This window comes from Artemia franciscana, chromosome 17 (genome assembly GCF_032884065.1).
Source record: "Artemia franciscana chromosome 17, ASM3288406v1, whole genome shotgun sequence".
In the NCBI taxonomy this organism is placed as follows: Eukaryota; Metazoa; Arthropoda; class Branchiopoda; order Anostraca; family Artemiidae; genus Artemia; species Artemia franciscana.
The window spans coordinates 36,734,647-36,753,255 of NC_088879.1; the positions used below are offsets into that span (position 1 = coordinate 36,734,647).

The window sequence follows — 18,609 nt, forward strand, 5'->3', positions numbered from 1 at the left end:
TCAATTTTCTGTGTACTATTTTACGTGCAATCATTGTGCTTTTCCAAATATTTTATATCCTTTGATTTCATTATTGAGACCCACAACAGCTCTAGACATGTACTTAAGTTATTTAAATCATAATGGCAGAAACCAAGCAGGGGGCATGATAGAATATTTACTTCGCCATCGCATTATTCACAACGACTGGTTTGAAGGAATTCGAAACTGTAATAAAACTTTTTACAAGCCTACCCGAGAACAAAAAACTGGTCCGCTAGAAGATCGCGAAAAAACATACGAAAATCTTAGCAGCAAGTTTGCCAGTGATTTCAACCAATACAGTACAATACGAGAAGGGAATCTCAAGAAATACTTTCGTCCTAATCATGACCAAAACAGAAAGTTCAAAGAGAATAAAAAGTCAAGTGGTACTCTTTCGAACCATAGACGTGATGGCACTTACCAACGAAACCCATTACAAAAGAATTTCTATCATCGCCATCGTACTGTCACAAAAAGATCCAAGGAAGAAATAGACAGCTATTGTGATCCTAAAGATATTCTAGCTGAAGGAGTAGACACCCCTCATCCAATCATGTCATTTGAAGAAGATGGTTTTCCTGATAATTTGAAATCTTACTTGAAGTCACAAGGGTTACATAATCCCACTTCCATCCAAGCACAAGGTTGGCCAATTGCCCTGTCTGGTATAAATATGGTAGGCGTCGCATCAAGTGGATCAAGTAAAGCCTATATACTGCCATCAATCGTCCACATTAAAAACAGGGTAAATCTTAAAAAAGGAGATGGACCCATAGCTTCAATTTCGGCTCCAACTAAAAAATTAGCACAACAGACCAAAGATGTGGCGGACAAATATGGAACAGTATCTCGCATAAGAAGCACATGTGTCTTCGGTGGGTCTCCAAACAATGAAACTGAACATAAGACTTGCACAATGAAGCAGATTACTTTGAAATATTTACTGACAGCTGTACTGATATTTTTCCTGGCAGCTGTATTTTTACAGTTCAGTAATGCATTATCACAGTCAAATTTACTTGCTGATGAATGGCATCTATTCAAGGCTAGATACAAGAAAGAATATCCAAGCCAACTTGAGGAAGAATATAGAATGAAGATTTTTTTCGAAAATAAGCACAAAATTGCCAAACATAACATCCTTTATGATAAAGGCGAAAAGTCGTATCAAGTTGCAATGAATCAGTTCGGAGATCTTCATCATTGTGAATTTAAATGTATCATGATGGGATACCTGAATAAGAAACGAAATTTGTCTTTTGCTAAGAGCACTTATACTTTTATGGAGCCTGCTAATGTTGCAGTTCCAGAATCTGTTGACTGGAGGGAAAAAGGAGCCGTAACTTCTGTAAAATACCAAGGACGGTGTGGTTCATGTTGGGCATTTTCAGCTATTGGTGCCTTGGAAGGTCAAACTTTCAGAAAAACAGGGAAGCTCATTTCTTTGAGCGAACAGAACTTGATTGATTGTTCTCGAGAACATGGAAATTTAGGATGCAAAGGCGGACGGACGGAAGAAACTTTCCAGTATATAAAAGATAACAAGGGAATTGACACGGAAAATGAATATCATTATGAAGCTAAAGAAAATTTATGTCGTGATAATCAAAGGAAACGAAGTGTAGTTGCCCTTGGCTTTGTCGATATCCCATCTGGTGAAGAAGATAAACTTAAGGCAGCTGTTGCCACGGTTGGACCTGTATCTGTTGCCATTGATGCGTCTCATAAAAATTTCCAATTCTATTCTAAAGGTGTTTACTATGAACCATCTTGTAGAACATCATCTAAGCACCTTAGCCACTCAGTTCTTGTGATTGGTTATGGTTCTGATAATGGCAAAGACTATTGGCTCGTTAAAAACTCATGGTCTGAGAACTGGGGAGACGAAGGGTACCTCAAGATTGCTCGCAATCGCAATAACCATTGTGGTATTGCCACTAGAGCTCTCTATCCAATTGTATAAATAGGGTTGTGGTAATTTTGGAATGTTTGTAATTGACCACGTTACATTCTAATTCTCTTAATTGGTTTCGAGAGTTCCCGTTTTCAGTTTGATTCCGTAGATGACAGATTTCGTGACGATATTCGAGAATAAAGTGTTTTTCACCCGAAAAAAGGAAAAAAGGAGAATATTATAAAGAGCTCAAAAGCGGAACTATGGTCTTGTGTATCTCTCAACCAAATCTCAAGGGGACAAAAAGGTGATCTGGCCTCACTGAGGCATTTAGATGATATGCTTCAATTTTTGCGAAAACAATGAACAAGTCGACCTACCCACTTTTGTTATCATCTCTCCAACAGAAGTGCTGGTAATTCCTGCAGCATCCTATTCAAAACTTGCCTCTAAATTAACTTTAATGGAAACTACGCTAAAGACTATTTGTGATAGGGTGACATCCTATCATTTAAACTTTCCATTTCTACCAAATATATCCCCCATTTTTGGCACAATTCTATGATACCCTGTGATATTCTATATACTCTGAGAAAAGAAGTTAAAAAAGGTAAAGGCCATGCTTAACTTAAGATCAGCATTAATAAACACCTATTTTAATTTAATTTTGTCAGTCTGTCGGTCCCGATTTTGCTACTTTAGGCACTTCTAGGTAAGCTAGGACGATGAAATTTGGTGGGCGGATCAGGAACCGGACCAGATTAAATTAGAAATGGTCGTTTTCTCCATTTGATAATCTGGGGGGGGTGTTGGAACGATTAATTGGGTAAAAATAGAAAAAATGAAGTATTATTAACTTACGAACGGGTGATGGGATCTTAATGAAATTTGATGTTTGGAAAGATATCATGTCTCAGCAACCAGATCAGGTGAAGTTGGGGGGAGTTGGAGAGTGGACGGATCAGGATGAAACTTGGTGGGAAAAATAAGCAGAAGTCCTAAATACATGACTGACGTAATCGGAATGGATCTGCTCTGTTTGGGGGAATTGGGTGGGAAGGTTAATTCCAAAAAATTAGGTATTTTTAACTTACGAAGGAGTGACCGGATCTTAATGAAATTTCATATTTAGAAGGACATCATAACTCAGATCTGTTGCTTTAAATCCCGACCAGATCCAGAGTCATTAGGGGGGGTTGGTGGGGGAACCAAAAATCTTGGAAAACGCTTAAAGTGGAGAGATCAGGATGAAACTTGATGGGAAGAATCAAATCAAGTCCAATATACGTGACTGGCATAACTGGAACGGATCCACTCCGGATCCGGTGACATATGGGGGACTTGGGGGGGACCTGAAATCTTGGAAAACAATTAGAGTGGAGGGATCGGGGTGAAGCGTTTCTTATGGCACTTCATATTTACCAAGTGACATATAGCCATCGCGAGTTCTATCTGTTTGTCTGTCCCGGTTTTGCTAGTTTCGGTACTTCCAGATAAGCTAAGACGATGAAATGCGCGATTGACACAACCAGAATGGATCCGCTCTATTTGGGGGAGTTTGGGGGAGTGTTAAATTGTAAAAATTAGAAATAGTGAGGTATTTTTAATTTACGAAGGATTGATCGTATCTTAATGAAATTTCATATTTAGAAGGACCTCGTAACTCAAATTTCTCATTTTAAATCCCGACCGGATCCAGCATCATTGAGGGGGGGGGGGACTGGAAATCATGGAAACACTTAAAGCTGAGAGATTAGGATGAAACTTGTTGGGAGGAATAAAAACATGTCCAAGATACGTGATTGCCATAACAGGACTGAATCCACCCTTTTTGGTGGAGTTGGAGGGGAGAGCAATTCGGAAAAATCGGAAAAAATGGGGTATTTGTAACTTACGAACGTGTGATCAGATCTTAATGAAATTTGTTATTTAGAAGGATTTTGTGCTTTACAGTTCTCAATCTAAATTCCGACCAGATCCGGTGACATTGGGGAGAGTTGGATGGGGAAACTGGAATTCTTGGAAAACGTAAAAATTGAGGTATATTTATTTTACGTATGGGTGATCAGATCTTGATGAAACATGATATATAGAAGCATCTTATATCTCAAATGCTCCAGTTTCAATTCGAATCGGATCCGGGGATATAGTGGGCTGGAGAGAGGAAACATAAATCTTGGAAAACGCTTAGAGTGGAGAAATCAGAATGAAACTTGATGGGAAGAATAAGCACAAGTTATAGATACGTGATTGACATAATTAGAACGGATCTGATCACTTTGGAGGAGCTGAGGGTGTTGATTTGAAAAATTAAAAAAATTAAGGAATTTTTAACTTAAGAACATGACCTGATCTTAAGGAAATTTGATATTTAGAAGGAACTCATGTCTTAAAGCTCTTTTTCAAATCCCGATCAGATCTGTTGACATTGGGGGGAGTTGGAGGGGGAAACCGAAAATTTTGGAAAACGCTTAGGGTAGAGAAATCGGGATGACACTTGGCGGGTAGAATAAGCAAACGTCGTAGATACGTGATCAACGTAATCGTACTGGATCCAAATTTAGGTAACTGGTTTCCTACCCTTTTTCATTTATACAGAAGATCTATTTTGCAAAGTTTTACTTTTTTTAACACAAAGATTTTTGAAAGTAATCAAAAGTCAGAGCCCTTCTGAGGGAGAAAGAGTGGAGGTAGATACTTCAAAATACCTTCCCAGGACATAGGCTACTTTAGTCTAGTCTATATAACCATCTTTGAAAGTTTAACTTTTGCTAGCCTAACTTTCCAAGATAGCAACAATTAGAATGTTACCTCTATTTAATCTAATACCTCCACCTCTTACCAAGCCTAACTTGACGTATTTCAATTCTCGATAGTTTAGGCAATTTCATAATTATACTAGCTGTTGGGGTGGTGCTTCGCGCCACCCTAACACCTAGTTGGTGGGGGCGCTTCGCCCCCCCCCCCCCCCACGCGCGTAAGTCGTTACGCGCCATATTAGTTACGTGCCATTGTAATTGTGTCCCTGTGTCCTACCTGTGAATATATAGATATTTATATGTTTTTAATTACGTAAAACTTGCGAATGCTGATTGCTAATCGAACATTCCCTGTGTCTCCGTCATCATTTATATATCTCCTCCCTGTGCCCCTCGGTTATTCTAATGATTGCCCTTGAACATTCCCTGTGTCTTGGTCGTCATTTATATATCCCCCTGTGCCCCCCGAAGTCCCCGCTTTAGTTGTATCCCTGTTTCCCGGTCGTTATTTATATTCCCTGTGTCCCGTTCGTTATTTGTGTCCCGGTGTCCCAGTCTGTAATTTCTCTTTGAGTGTCCCGGTCATCATTTATATCCCCTGTTTCCCGGTCTTCATTTGTGTCCAGTTGTCCCGATCTGTAATTTCGTCAGTAGACAAACATGACATCAGTCGACAAACAACTTCATAACGGAATAATGCTCAATCCTCATAATGACGTCAGTTGACAAACATGACGTCAGTCGACACACAAACATGACGTCAGTAGACAGACACACAGACAAGCAACTTATTTTTATACATATAGATAGATTGCGGATGTGTAGCTTGATGAAGTTACTGTCACTTAAGAATAAGTATAATCCAGTAGCACAACTTCTAAACCCTTAAACCAGAATTATGAAAAAAAAGATTGAGAAACGATTAGAAGTCAAGTAAATAGTTCCACAGAGGAAATAGAATAATTGAAAATAAGGATAAATGCATAAATAAATGGCTGATTAAACAAAATGGATAAAAAAAGAATCAACGGAAATTGAATAGATTTCAAATAAGAATAGAATTTTTCAAAATCAATAAATTGTGTTTGTGGTGTAAGGCTGTTTCAAAAGTACTGGATTCTCATGTTCTTTGAAGCACGAATGGGCAGCAGACGCGTAATTTGCTATGAGGCAGGTAGAAGGCAACTGTCCCAAGACCCCGGTAGAAATTTAGTTTCCTCAAAACCCTTGTGCTAAAATAGGTCTACGTAAGAAAAACGGGTCTTTGTTCACATCCAGAAAAAAGGGTCAGTATTCTTTTAATATATTTTTGGCTTTATAGTACTATATGGCTAATTTTTCAATTTGCACCGATCATTTCATTTGATTCAGGAAAATTAGCTCCAATTCCCCCCCCCCCCTCATAATTTTGACGAAATTGTGCCACGGATGGGCAGGATTGAGATTTTACTTCGAATAAGAAGAAAACCAAGGATAATTAATCTTGGGGAGCAAAGGGACGAAATTGGAAGAAACATCTTTTAATGCAAAATGCATTTGTTGTTTGTCTAAATGACCAAATCCATTGATTTTCAGACTCAATTTGTCCAAAAGGATTTTTATTGCTCTTGAATTTATTATTCTGTCAAATTCTTCAGTTTTTCAAAACATTTTCCCAATATTTGACAATATTCTTAATAGGATAATCACGACCACAATGTGGAGTTGTGGAAAGTTCAAGCTCCTTCTAAAAGCATTAAGAATGATAATAATAATAATAATAAAAAAAAAAAAAAAAAAACATCTTCCCAAAATATAGAATCTTATGTTCCTTATCTTCGAAATATCAATGAGCAGGGTCAGGATTTGACTTGGAGAAAGGATAAAAACCATGGATTATTCTTGGAGATCGGAAGGGATGAAACTGAAAGAAAAATGGAGAATTTTTTCTCACTGAATGCATTCGTCACTGTCTCTATGAAGAAAGACCAGTTTTTGTCCAAAGGAATTTTTTTGTTCTTTAATGTATTATTCAGTCAAATTCTTCGGTTATGAAATGGAACCCTTATAGAATTGTAAACTATTTTTAGTGACATAGTCAGGGCCGCAAGGTAAAGTTTTGGAAAGTACGTGACCTTGCTAATGCCTTTAAGAATAAAAAAAGACACACCATTGGCCATTACAAGGATGACAAATTTCTATCTAGTTCCTCAAAATATGATAGACATGATTCCAGACTAGGAGAATACCTTCATTTATAATTTGCCTGTTGTTTTCAGATTTTTTGAAGATTTTCATGTCTAATAAGTTTGAAACAACAGGATTTTTTTTGTCCACCTCATTGTACCCAAAATTTGTCTTTCTTCTTGTCAAAAGTTTTGAGTATTTTTTTATTCTGCTTTAGGCTTCTGCTTTAGACTTCTTTAAATTTCTGCTTTAGACTTGAAAAATAGCGATATGAATAGTGGTTCCCGATTAGTTTTTATGCTGGTTGCACGTAAGGCTATTTGTTTCATAAAAGGTTGACATGATTTTTATGAAAATAGATTTTTGCTATGTATCCTAAACAGCGTATCTTCACCCTTTCTCTGTTGCAGATTAAGGGTTTAATTTCGCAACTCTTCAAGGTGAATTGGTTGGTACATCCGAGGTTCCTGTAGTCCCTATGGTTGCATAGACCAGCAGCTCAATATAATAATCTTTCCACTGTTTCACATGACTCAAGACAGGTACACTTCTCAGTTACTGAATTTCAATAAAAAGTAATCAGTCATAATCGAGCCGGATAACCCAGAAGGGTTATCCTTCTGGGAATGAGAAGAAGTCTGCAAAGATTTTTCAGAAGAAAGGGTTATGGGAAAAGGGGCAACAACAAACTCTGCTTTTACAGAAAAAAAGTTGGTTTTACGAATTAAACTCCGTCCTTTCTCATACTGTCGTTCTTGATTGTCATCGCATATACGAGAAATTCAAAAGTTTCTAGTATTTTTACTATTAATAAACTGTACAATAAAACTTGCAATAATCTTTAATTCAATAATATAACATGAACGAAAAAGCTAAATGACAAAAATAAAATGCAAATCACTATTTCTGAAAGAACTGAGTGATTTCACTGTTTCCTGAGAAGAATTTATTAGTATAAATCCTTGATTAGTCTTCATTGGCAAACATTTTGCATAAAATGGACCTATCCTCTTATTGTAGTAAAAAAAAAAGAGATTATCGGTAATTATAAGAAAACCCTTTTTTGTATCGTTTTGAAATACAGTGAACAAAAATCGTTCAATAGACCTAAACATGTATATAAGTCTGCCTTTGCAAAGCAAAAACTATTTTACTGCATATACAGAACGTGACATATTAGAACTTGTTATATTGAACAAATAGGCTTACTTCTAGTAGGCATATCGTTACTACGTAGCATCACATAAGTGATGCAAGTAGGCACAGTGGTAGGTACGTTGTTACATAAATATGCATGTTTTTTTGGTAACTGTTTAACTCTTTTTATGGTAAGTTTGAAGAGACCCCAAAAAGGGTATCCCCTCCTATACAAACAGTTCCACAGTTGACAAAGAAAAACTGGTGACTGCTTTTTTGGGTCAGACTAACGGAGCAATGCCTCTCCGCACACATTGAAAGGAAATTGGTACTTCATGAGATGGAGTAAAGAGTTAAGTTTTGAATAGATTTGGGCGGAGGGGGTGTGTGCGATGCAGTTTTGGCCTCAGAAAATATTGGTTCTGAACTGACTTGACTAGTTAACATTTGAAAATTGTATGCCTAACGTATAAAGAAGCAACTTTAAAAACTTAGTTACTTAATCTGAAAGTCAAAGATTGCGCTATTAAAGGTAAAAAAGGCTCAAAAGTGAGCCTTGTCTTTTATATATATAAAGCATTTGAATTTATCATTATAAAAAAATGTGTATATAAAGAATTCAACAAAGTTTGCCTGATTAAGAACTACCTCAGCAAAATACCTAAAAATACATCAGCAACATCAAATTTTAGGAGTTTCCGTTTGCTTGTTAAGCTTTCCCAATCCCAAACCCCATAAAATGTCTTTTTAAAGGCCAACGAATTTATAAACACTTTTCTTAGTTTATGCTCTATGAGCATAATTTTTGTTTTTTTGCAAGAAAGATTAAAAGAAATGTCTGTTTTTACCGTGCAAAGCTCAGGCCCCTGATGCTTATAATCAAATGCAATATTATTGGCTTAAAAAAGTCTGCGTTTCTCCCCTGTATTTTTCCCCGTGCCTTATTATGCAGAATGGATGGTACCAGAAAATCGAAGAAAGTATCATTCGGAAACAATTTTCAAGTTCTAATAAAAATCTAGCTGCCAGGTTTTCATTCTATTATATCCATTTAAAGTTAATGTACTCATTTAGATCTTTCATAATGAATGAATTTGAGAAAAAAAAGTCGGTGGGTCTGATGCGCCAACAGCTTTAGAAGTAATTTATACCATACTACAGAATACACCTCTATTTAAAACGCCATCTCCCCAATCCCCAAAATCCGAAAATAATACTGCAACCACTCCATCGTTTTTCCATGGTTGTTTTTAAAACCTACTAGACAAGTCTAAACATGACATTAGTTTAAAGTACAAAATATTGTTAAATATTCGGTTTAACCGCCAAGTCTCAGGAGCCACCAAATAAATCTTCAAAAAGTCCAAAAATTCTGGCAAATTATCTTTTTTTAGGCTTTCAACACATAAATCTAGCAAGTGTTAATATTTAGTAGCCATTACTGGTAAGTAGCAGATCAGATATGTGATTATGCACTTGGTCATAACGATTTTTTAAATGCACAAAGCTATAAAGGTATGTGCAACAACATATTCGTTATCGATTTCAAATTTTCACCAATATGTGTAGGTATATACCATTGTTCATTAAAATGATTTAAAAATAGTCTCAAATCCGAAGATCTTAATAGTGTTTTTTTTTTTTTTATTCTGATTAAAGCGAGAATTGACCCATAAACTTGGGATTTGTCAACGTTTAGGATTTTATAGTGAGATATATGATTACTTTCTATCTCTAAAGGAAACTATTTAAACTGTAAATTTACCTTGTTTAATACGAGAGAGAGAGAGAGAAAAAAATCCATTCACTTTACTGAAAAATCTTTTATTGGTGCTTCTCCCTACTGTTGTTTTGTCTATTACCTATTATGTTTTACCTATTTAATTGATGTTTAGTATCTATCTATTACCTTCGTATAATATCTATTTCTAAAGTGTTTAATTTAGGTGGCTTAATTCCTCCATGGTGTCGCTTTTTACTATAATATTTTGTATAAGCTATAATAACTAACTGAATATACAGTGCCATCTTCAATATTCGAACAGATATTTTGCAACATCATAACTTCTTTGTGTCTACAGTCTTTGACTAAGTTTAAATCAGTCTTACAGTTTAATCAGTCTACAGTCTTTGTAGTTTAAATCAATCTACAGTCTTTGAATAAGTTAGTCAAATTTGACTAAATTTGACTAAGTTTCACTAAGTTTGCTGCTCCGTCTCAGAAAAAAGAAGGGAAAGAAACAACAATTGTATCAAATATAATTGACCTACAACGTACATTTAAAACACTAATTATTACCACACATTCTGAAATATGGATATGGTACCGCTAGTCAAGGAGGGGAGGAGCAGCCACTTTCTCAGATAGAGGATGAATATTTAGTGAACCCAAAGCATATCGCACTATTTTTTTAAATTTAAAACTTCTTACACACTAATAAGTTGATATTTAGAAATTAGGATGAGACCAATTCCAAAATCACAGGAGTTCAAGATCACAGTGGCGAATTTCTGGGTGCCGTCTCTGAAAACAAGAGAAAATTATAAAAAAGGATAAAAGATAAAATCAAAGCAAAATTAAAAAACAAGGTTTGTAGTGAACAACAGTGAGACTTAAAATCCCAGATCTTTTGAAAAAAAAAATGCATCATTTAATTCTTAACAGGTCATACTATTTACAAATATTTGGTCTCTCATGGTAGATTACAAATTCAGCCCCATTTTGTGTAAAAAGGTAACATTCTGAACATTGTGGTGCCCTATTATGACTATTAGGGCCCGAAAAGAATGTCTCTACTCTGAAAATATTCTCCAAGCACAATAATCGTAATTGCTAGGTATTGCTGAATTTTTATGTTCTTGAACTTTATTTTTACCATGAGTTCTTAAAAAATCGAGGTTTATTCTTCTCTTAAAAATTGAGAAAAGTGAGTTGTTTCAAAATTTCCTATTTTAAACTACTGTCCAAGGTTTTAAGATTTCAGTCGACCAGAACACAACAAAATTTTTAGCAAGGAATTTTCCTTGAATTCTTAGTTTAATTACGATGTTGCAGTTAAAAATCAGCATTAATTTGAAATAGTCAAGTGCTCAGTATTTGATCTACAATCATAACAATTTCTAATGGTTTGTAATGCATGTTTCACCTGAGAAACAGAGGCAGAGAGCCAACTTATTATTTTGGAACTAAAACTGTGAGCGATCACCAATATTTCTAGGCAATAGCGCACTACTTTTTTTTGCATAAGGCCAAAGGCATTCAATGGCCGAGGTAAGAAGGATTAAGGCCTACTGCTGTTTTCAAAAATATTATAAAAATCTTGTTGAAAAGGTTTTTCTTATGACGAAATGGGGTGGTTTCGGTCCATAAAATAAAACTTCACTGCTTCCAATGGTATTGTTTTCATTTCGATGTGACACCATTTTCTTGGGGTTCGAAGCTGTTTTCAAAATTTCCATGAATAAGATTAATCAAAGTAAAAGCTACCGTTCCTGAATCAGCTTCAAATGGGATTTCTTCCTCATTTCTTTTTTTTTAATATACTTTTATATTTTAGGTTACTAGGGATTTGAGTTCGTTTTTGATAGGTTGTAACTGACGCTGCTATTATGACATACGCCTTTCAATCCCTGGCTTTCTTTAAATAATGCATGCACACAGGAACAGAGGAAAGAGGTACATGTTAAAACCTCCAAATCTTTTTAAGATTTTCCAAGATATTTTTAATAATCTCTATTTCCATAAGAATTTGCCTGTTTATAGCATTTGTTGCGAAGTAGTAGAAAACGGTTATAGGTCAACTATCAAAGTTAACCTACACTCGAAAAAAAAAACAACATATATATGGCGTGGGGGAAAAGATTTATTCTAAGACAGGAGTACAGGGGATAACTTCAGCTGCTTGGTAACTACGGCGGCAGACGGATTACCAATCAGGGGAAGAAGGAAGTATATGGGTTGGTGAAGGCCCTTTCTTTTACCCAATGTGCAAAAATATCAGGGAAAACCTTATTGTTAGATCTAAGGAAATAATTTTTTGGGGAAACACTTCATTGATAATAATAATGAATTTTTTTAGAGGGAAATTCGAAAACAGGGGGTGATTCCTGAGACCAAGACTGAACCAGAGACGGCCTTGTTTTATGAAGGAAGTTCGTATTTGAGAAGAAATTTTGAGAGTTTTATTGGAGCTGACGAGTCGGTGGCCATCACACGGTCTAACAGATCAGCGTATACGAACATTTCGTCGTCAAATACGAATCTTTGCTGTATCTGCTTAATCGCCTCGACATAAAGACAACGTGCTGACAAATCCACCAAATTAACAGATGGGTCTTCAGTGCGAGTTCTTTGGTTTGACGGCAACGTCTCCAGAGATTCACAAATGAGTATTCCAAGATATAACTCTTCCAAAGCAAAGTATTCCCTGACATTTTCAGGGTTCAAATCTAGCACAAAGGTCCCTCTGACGTAGGCTGCTTTCGTAAGGTTTATTGACAATCTACGGATCAGCAGCTTCACTTCTGGCTGAATGATGGAAGAGCAGCTTTTCGCTCAAAAAGATTTTGTTAAAATCATTGAATAACTTCAGAACATAGCTTTCAAATTCCAACTCGATTCTCAGAAGTGGATTAGTCAATTCCCTGTATAAATAAATCGCAAGAATAAGTTTGACCTGATGACTCACTGCTTAACTCACGGTTGCTTGAAGAGTAGATACGACTTGATCGTGTTAACTCCAAACAGGTTTCTGGACTGGAGTAGGTGAGCTGATTAGTCTGGGAATCAACTATGGTTGAAAAATAGTCGGAACGGAAAACACCAAAGAAACAACAGTAAAGATTAATAGTTAAAAAGATCAATGTGATTTGAGAATAAAAACAACTAAGTTCAATTTTTACGTAAAATCTTAGAAAATCCGGAAATCCTACAGAACAAATTCTCATCCGTCGAAGACCCAAAAAATCCGTTTTTGACGGAAAAATCCGTCAAAGTGGAAACGCTGCATGCAACATCAAATTGTGTCATTTTGACACAAAATGTCTCAATTTGGCAGTCTAGGCTTTTACAGTAGTTATTTTAATTCAGTTTTGACTCAACTTATATCTACCCTTAACAAAATTTAATTTATTTCGAGACCTAAGTTAGAATTGTAAAAACTCTTTCGGGTTGGCCAAAAGTATTGTCTCTTCAACGACTGCACAATTCGTAAAACCTTTTAAAAAAATTTTATCAAAGAGACAAAAACTTCATTTTTGAAGTTTGATCCCCAGGGACCCAGCATTGTTTGTGGTTAGAACACAAGGGACAATGAGAATCCATATATAGAAGCCTGCCGCGTGCCATGATGGGGCACGGTGGCGAAGCTGCCGGCACCTCTACCAATATCTTCGAACTAATGCTTTACATTACATTCTTGACCTGTTATTTTTCTACAGTTCTACGGTTTTGATGTTTCAATTTAAGTCGACAATTTGACTGTTTTTCAAAAGTTGAGACTGAGACTTGCTTTGTCCATCCAATATATTTAAAAATTTTACTTTAGTGTTTTACTGCCAAAAATTTCAGAAATTCAAGATATGGAAAAATATAAAAAGGAAAAATTTCCTAATCTTGAAACGGGTTTAGAGCATTCTCAGAGAAAAAAAATGAGTAATATCATAATTCTGGCTCGAAGATTGGATAGACCCGCTACTAATGAGTATCCGTCATATTTTTGGCGGAGGCAGTATCTTTCGTAAAATTGCACGTTTCGAACGGAACACAAACCTTAAATATAACTATATATCTATATAAAAGTATAATATCATATTATATTCATATAATAGATCTACAGGGATCTACAGGGATCTCCCACTCTACAGAGAATATTTTTGAAACCAAATGTGAAGCTCTCAGTAGTATTTGAGTAACGAAATCGAGATTCAGTTGTCCACACTCGGCTACTGTTTTCTTCCAAACTATCTAAAGGGGCTTGCTATGAAAAACAAGTTGACAGTGACGGGTGCAAAGCTTTCCACATTTCCAACAAGTCCTAAATCAAAATAAGTGCTCCAGAAATGACTCTTGGATTTCATTGTAAAAATTTCTATTTTTCCACCTAATGTAATTTCCAATCGAACAGATTCCGAAGACACAATTATAATACTAGCTCTTTCTTCCTGTCCCATTGACCTACCTATAGAGATTCCATCATCCCAATAGAGGCTACCACAGGCTTTTTGTTCTTCATCCAAAGCAGCTATTAGCTCAAAGGGACTAAGTCGTGTACGCGCGGTTGTCACGTTGGGTGACTGAGTTGGGATAATACCCCCACCTGCAACAAGAATATTCTTGATTTAGGGGAAAAATAATTATGAAATCCTAGAACAAAACATAGGATGTCGATTTCCCTTTAAAGCAATAGAAAATATATAACAAAGATAAGCCGACTAGTCACTATAAGTATTAGACCATTTACAGTTTAAATTAAAAGACGGAATTGCTTTGATTGTGTTTTTCAAATCACGAAAATACAATAGTTAAATAAACTTTTTTTTTAAAAAAAAAAATAAAGCCATAGAGCAACTTCGTTGAAACTGAAAACGAATTTTCGATATTTTTATCATAAGAGGCTACAGCCCCATCGACTCTACACTGTTTTTTTGCTCGGGATTTTTTTTTGAAGTTAGGGATTTTGTTTTAATATTAGGGTGAATGTTTTTTTAATTTTTTCAACACATTTTTTTTTTCAAATGAAAGGAAAGATCAACGTCGATAAAGCTGAAAACGAACATAAGTCAAGTTAATTATGAGGGGCTAAAAACCCATGAACTCCACATTATTGTTTGATTAGTGCATTCCTGAATAATAAATCATTATTTTGAAAAAAAATTGATGGGAGTTTCAAAATAGCCTGAAACCTCTCGAAACTGAAAATGGATTGAAAAGTACACCATTACACCATTGAAATCGCCATTACCGAAAACCCGGAAACGGAAACTTGTTTATTAGTGCATTATAATAATAACAAATAGCACAAAATAAATAGTAATAAAATAAATAGTGCATTAGCAATAATCAGAACCAAAAGACACATTTTAGTCGATAATTTGAATATTAAGAGCGCAGAAATTCAATAAAATTTAGGATCCGGGAGAGGCCTCAGGGTCCCCTCTCTTGCAAAATTCCAGGTTATAATGTCGGGCCCCAATAATACCCCAATTAAAGACATATTTGACGTTAAGAGATAAGATACGAGGGGTTAGAAGATCTGCAAAAACGACAATTAGAGCATGTCAAAAACAAAATGAAGAGCAAAAACACGCACGGGTAGAAGACTTGCAACAACGAGCAAGTGAGCGAGTCAAAATGAAAATGAAGAGCACGAACACAAGCGGTTAGAACAAAAGCGGCGGCTTGTCAAAAATGAAAACGAAGAGCAAAGACACACGCAGTTAGAAGACATGCAACACCGAGCAGTGAGCGAGTCAGAAATGAAAATGAAAATCAAATACTACACAGTTAGAAAAACAAAAACAGCGGCGGAAGGTCAAAAATGAAGAGCAAGGACACATGCGGTTAGAAGACATGCGACACCAAAAATGTGAGCAAGCCAAAACTGAAAATGAAAAGCAAAGACACACGCGGCGAGAAGACATGGGGCACCAAACATGTGAGCAGGTCAATGAAAATAAACCTGGATAGCGAGAATCAAAAGGCGTCAAATTGATAATGATAGCGATGATGATTGGGTTTGGGATTTTGTATAGGCTCATCAAAGCCTACCATATCTTTGTTAAAAAAAAACAAAAAAAACAAAGGTTCGGCGATATGTATTTCATAATGAAGAAAGATAAGCCGAGGTAAAACGAACGAAACAAATTGAAATGATAGCGATGATTATTAGGTTTTGGATTTTGACATGAATAACGTCATCAATAACTACTATTCTGTAAATATTTTGTTGACAAGGGCACAGTAATTTTTCTGGAATTTTACATACTGCCATTTTCCAGTGTGAAAAATTCATATAAGTGACATTACAAGTTCTTAGAAGAGAAACTGAGGATTTTGCTCCACCTCTTTTAATGATGGAACTATGATTTCTCTCGTCTTTCGGAAAACCAAGATGAATTTACAGCAAGACACTGCATCGGTCAATCAAGTACGAACTATCAGATACGACTAAAATTAGATTTATGTGTAATAAGCTATTTCTCAATGTTTAATTATCACAGATAAAAAAAAGATTAGTAAATGACTATAAACTAGCTTATAAAATAAATTCGTTTAGGGCATTAATTTTGAAAAAAATTTTCATATGAATGACACCATAATTACTTGGGATAGTCACAATAAATTTTGCTGGAGATGAGTGTTTGTATAAAGTATTTTTAATTTGATTGCCGATAGTATGGAATAATTTGTCGGTATAAATACGCGAAATTGTTTGCCAGATAAAATTAAATTAAAGCTGTTTTGCAAAATAGATTAAAAAACTCTCTTTATTTTCACAGAGCAAAGCAAAGTTCCCTAGTACTATTCTTAACAATACTGTTTTTTTTTCAGATGTGTTGGTCGCCGTGCCAGGACACCTTTATGGTATACATACATGTAGTATCTTTTCCCAAAATAAAAAAGGGAAAACTTATTCTAAAATTGGTGAGGAAAATTACCCCTTATAGCAAGGCGAACCTTTCCGGAAGGAGATTCCAAATCCATGATTTCTTCTCCTTCTGACACAAGTCGAAATGTTTCATAATCATACCATAGGCCCTTTGGAAAATAGGCAGTTACTACTTGTTCCAATGGATCCAGGACAGGAATTATCATTTAAGAGCTGCCCCATAGGAACTGGACGTCTATACCATACGTAGATCTGTCATCTGAAAGAGAACTATAATAGACTGGCTCAATGCAGAACGATCATAGGCCAAGCAGCAGTTGAGGCTCATATGTCATCCGTTGGCTATTTTAGGGTATATTCACATATCTTAGATTTATTTCTTCACTCGACCACTTATGAGCCTTGATTTCTGGATAACAAATTACATTTTGACTGCTTTTGAAAGATGTGGCTGAAAAGTTAATATTTAGTCCAGTTCTGAAGTTTTGAGCAGATTGTTAACAGATGGTATATTAATAAATGCGATCTACTCAGCTGCTGTGTGCTATTTTGATACATATATACACGCCAAAATGACCGTTGACAGTGAGCTTGAAATCCTTTTCTTTTTTTCCTATTATTTTTCTGTTCCCTCTTGTTGTTTCATGGCCATTGTTTTGTTTATGCAGAATGTCATATTTTGTTTACTTTTTGATTTTTCCTTTAACGCTCCGTCCTTTCCAAGATGTGATGGGCGGGTTTTCAAATAATTAAACAGATATTAACAACCTTCAGAAAAGCGACATTTATGGTAGTATTTCAAGTTCATAAACAGCCCACTGACGATTTATGCCTATATTTAAAAATATTACGAATATACTCAGAATTGTAATATTCTGAGTAGACATAATATTCAGAGCTTCTGAAGTAGACATTAGTCTACTTCAGAACTATATACCACCTATTGAGAATTTTGGGCTACATTCTGATATTTTCACTAAATCCAGAATATAGCTATTCTGAATGGTAGTTAGTTAGAAAGTAACGGCTTTTCAGGACACTACATCATCCACTTAGAATTTTTGGCTACATTCTAATAAAACTTCGATGGAACTCACAATCTATAGGTGTATCAGTAGTTTCGGCTCTTATACCAAGCACTGAACATTTTAGGTTACATTTAGATACTATATAAGCAACATCTAGATTATCATTTATAGGTGAGACGGTATTTCAACCTCTTTAATCCTCAGCTTTATAGATTTTGAAGAGGCAAATTTATTCAGCTGATAGAATAATGGATTTTATATTTAAAATTATGTTTTGCTAATTATAAAAGAACATAGATTTAGCCCTTTCCTTGAAAAAGGACCATTAAATAGCTCTCTACGATGTTCCAGTGCCCCGCCAGTGTGCTTGACAAATCAGGTTTTCATTTAAGAAATTCAATTTCTTACTTTTTCAATGAATGAGAAAGAGGCATACATTAGAGCATGGTATACATAGAGCTTTCTATAGCTAAGAGCTTACTAAACATTCTTGTTGAGAGCAAAATCTTGAGTGCCAAATGAAATATGAAAAAATACCGACTGAACCAATTAATAGAACATGCCGAGTTGAATGATTTAGACTATGAATCTCAGAAAAAGAAAAATTACCATAAAATAACCAAATTACTGAAAAGGTTTTTGATTTTACCCCACGCTTTTTCTATTTTGATACTTTTTAAAGATATATACGTAACTAACAAATATATTCCATTTCCTAACCTGCAGTGAAGAAAATTGGTAGAACAGTTAAAATCAACGTTTATTTTGAAAAATACCCATTTTGCATTCACAAATACACTTAAAGCTCGATAGCTGAAATCAAACGAACAGTTGTATACAACAGGAAAGTCCTTTCAGTAATTTTTAACCAGGTTAGCAGAGTGCCAGGAAGCCCTGGTGCCACATTTTTTTATATTTTAATAATATTTGCTACATTTAGCGCAGCGAAGTTTCTGTTTCTTAAAAACTAGTAACTTGTTTAATAGTTTGCA

General features: G+C 35.3%; 2 protein-coding genes across 4 annotated transcripts in view; one reads left to right on the top strand and one right to left on the bottom strand.

Annotated features, from left to right (window-relative positions):
* The first annotated feature begins 662 nt into the window (after positions 1-662).
* Positions 663-1,987, top strand: LOC136037638 (procathepsin L-like). The gene has a single exon (XM_065720345.1). It carries the CDS (start codon positions 698-700, stop codon positions 1,985-1,987), a length of 1,290 nt encoding a protein of 429 aa, XP_065576417.1. The 5' UTR covers positions 663-697.
* Positions 1,988-7,666: 5,679 nt separating this feature from the next.
* The window catches only part of LOC136038210 (uncharacterized), a 31,838-nt gene continuing 20,895 nt past the window's right edge, over positions 7,667-18,609 (bottom strand). For all 3 annotated transcript variants that reach the window (XM_065721293.1, XM_065721291.1, XM_065721292.1), the window contains 3 exons: positions 16,639-16,848; positions 14,160-14,297; positions 7,667-10,504 (listed from right to left, as the gene is read on the bottom strand). In XM_065721293.1, the coding sequence (XP_065577365.1) occupies positions 10,476-10,504; positions 14,160-14,297; positions 16,639-16,795 (324 nt within the window). In that variant the 5' untranslated portion in view covers positions 16,796-16,848 and the 3' untranslated portion in view covers positions 7,667-10,475. The remainder of the gene's footprint in view (positions 10,505-14,159; positions 14,298-16,638; positions 16,849-18,609) is intronic.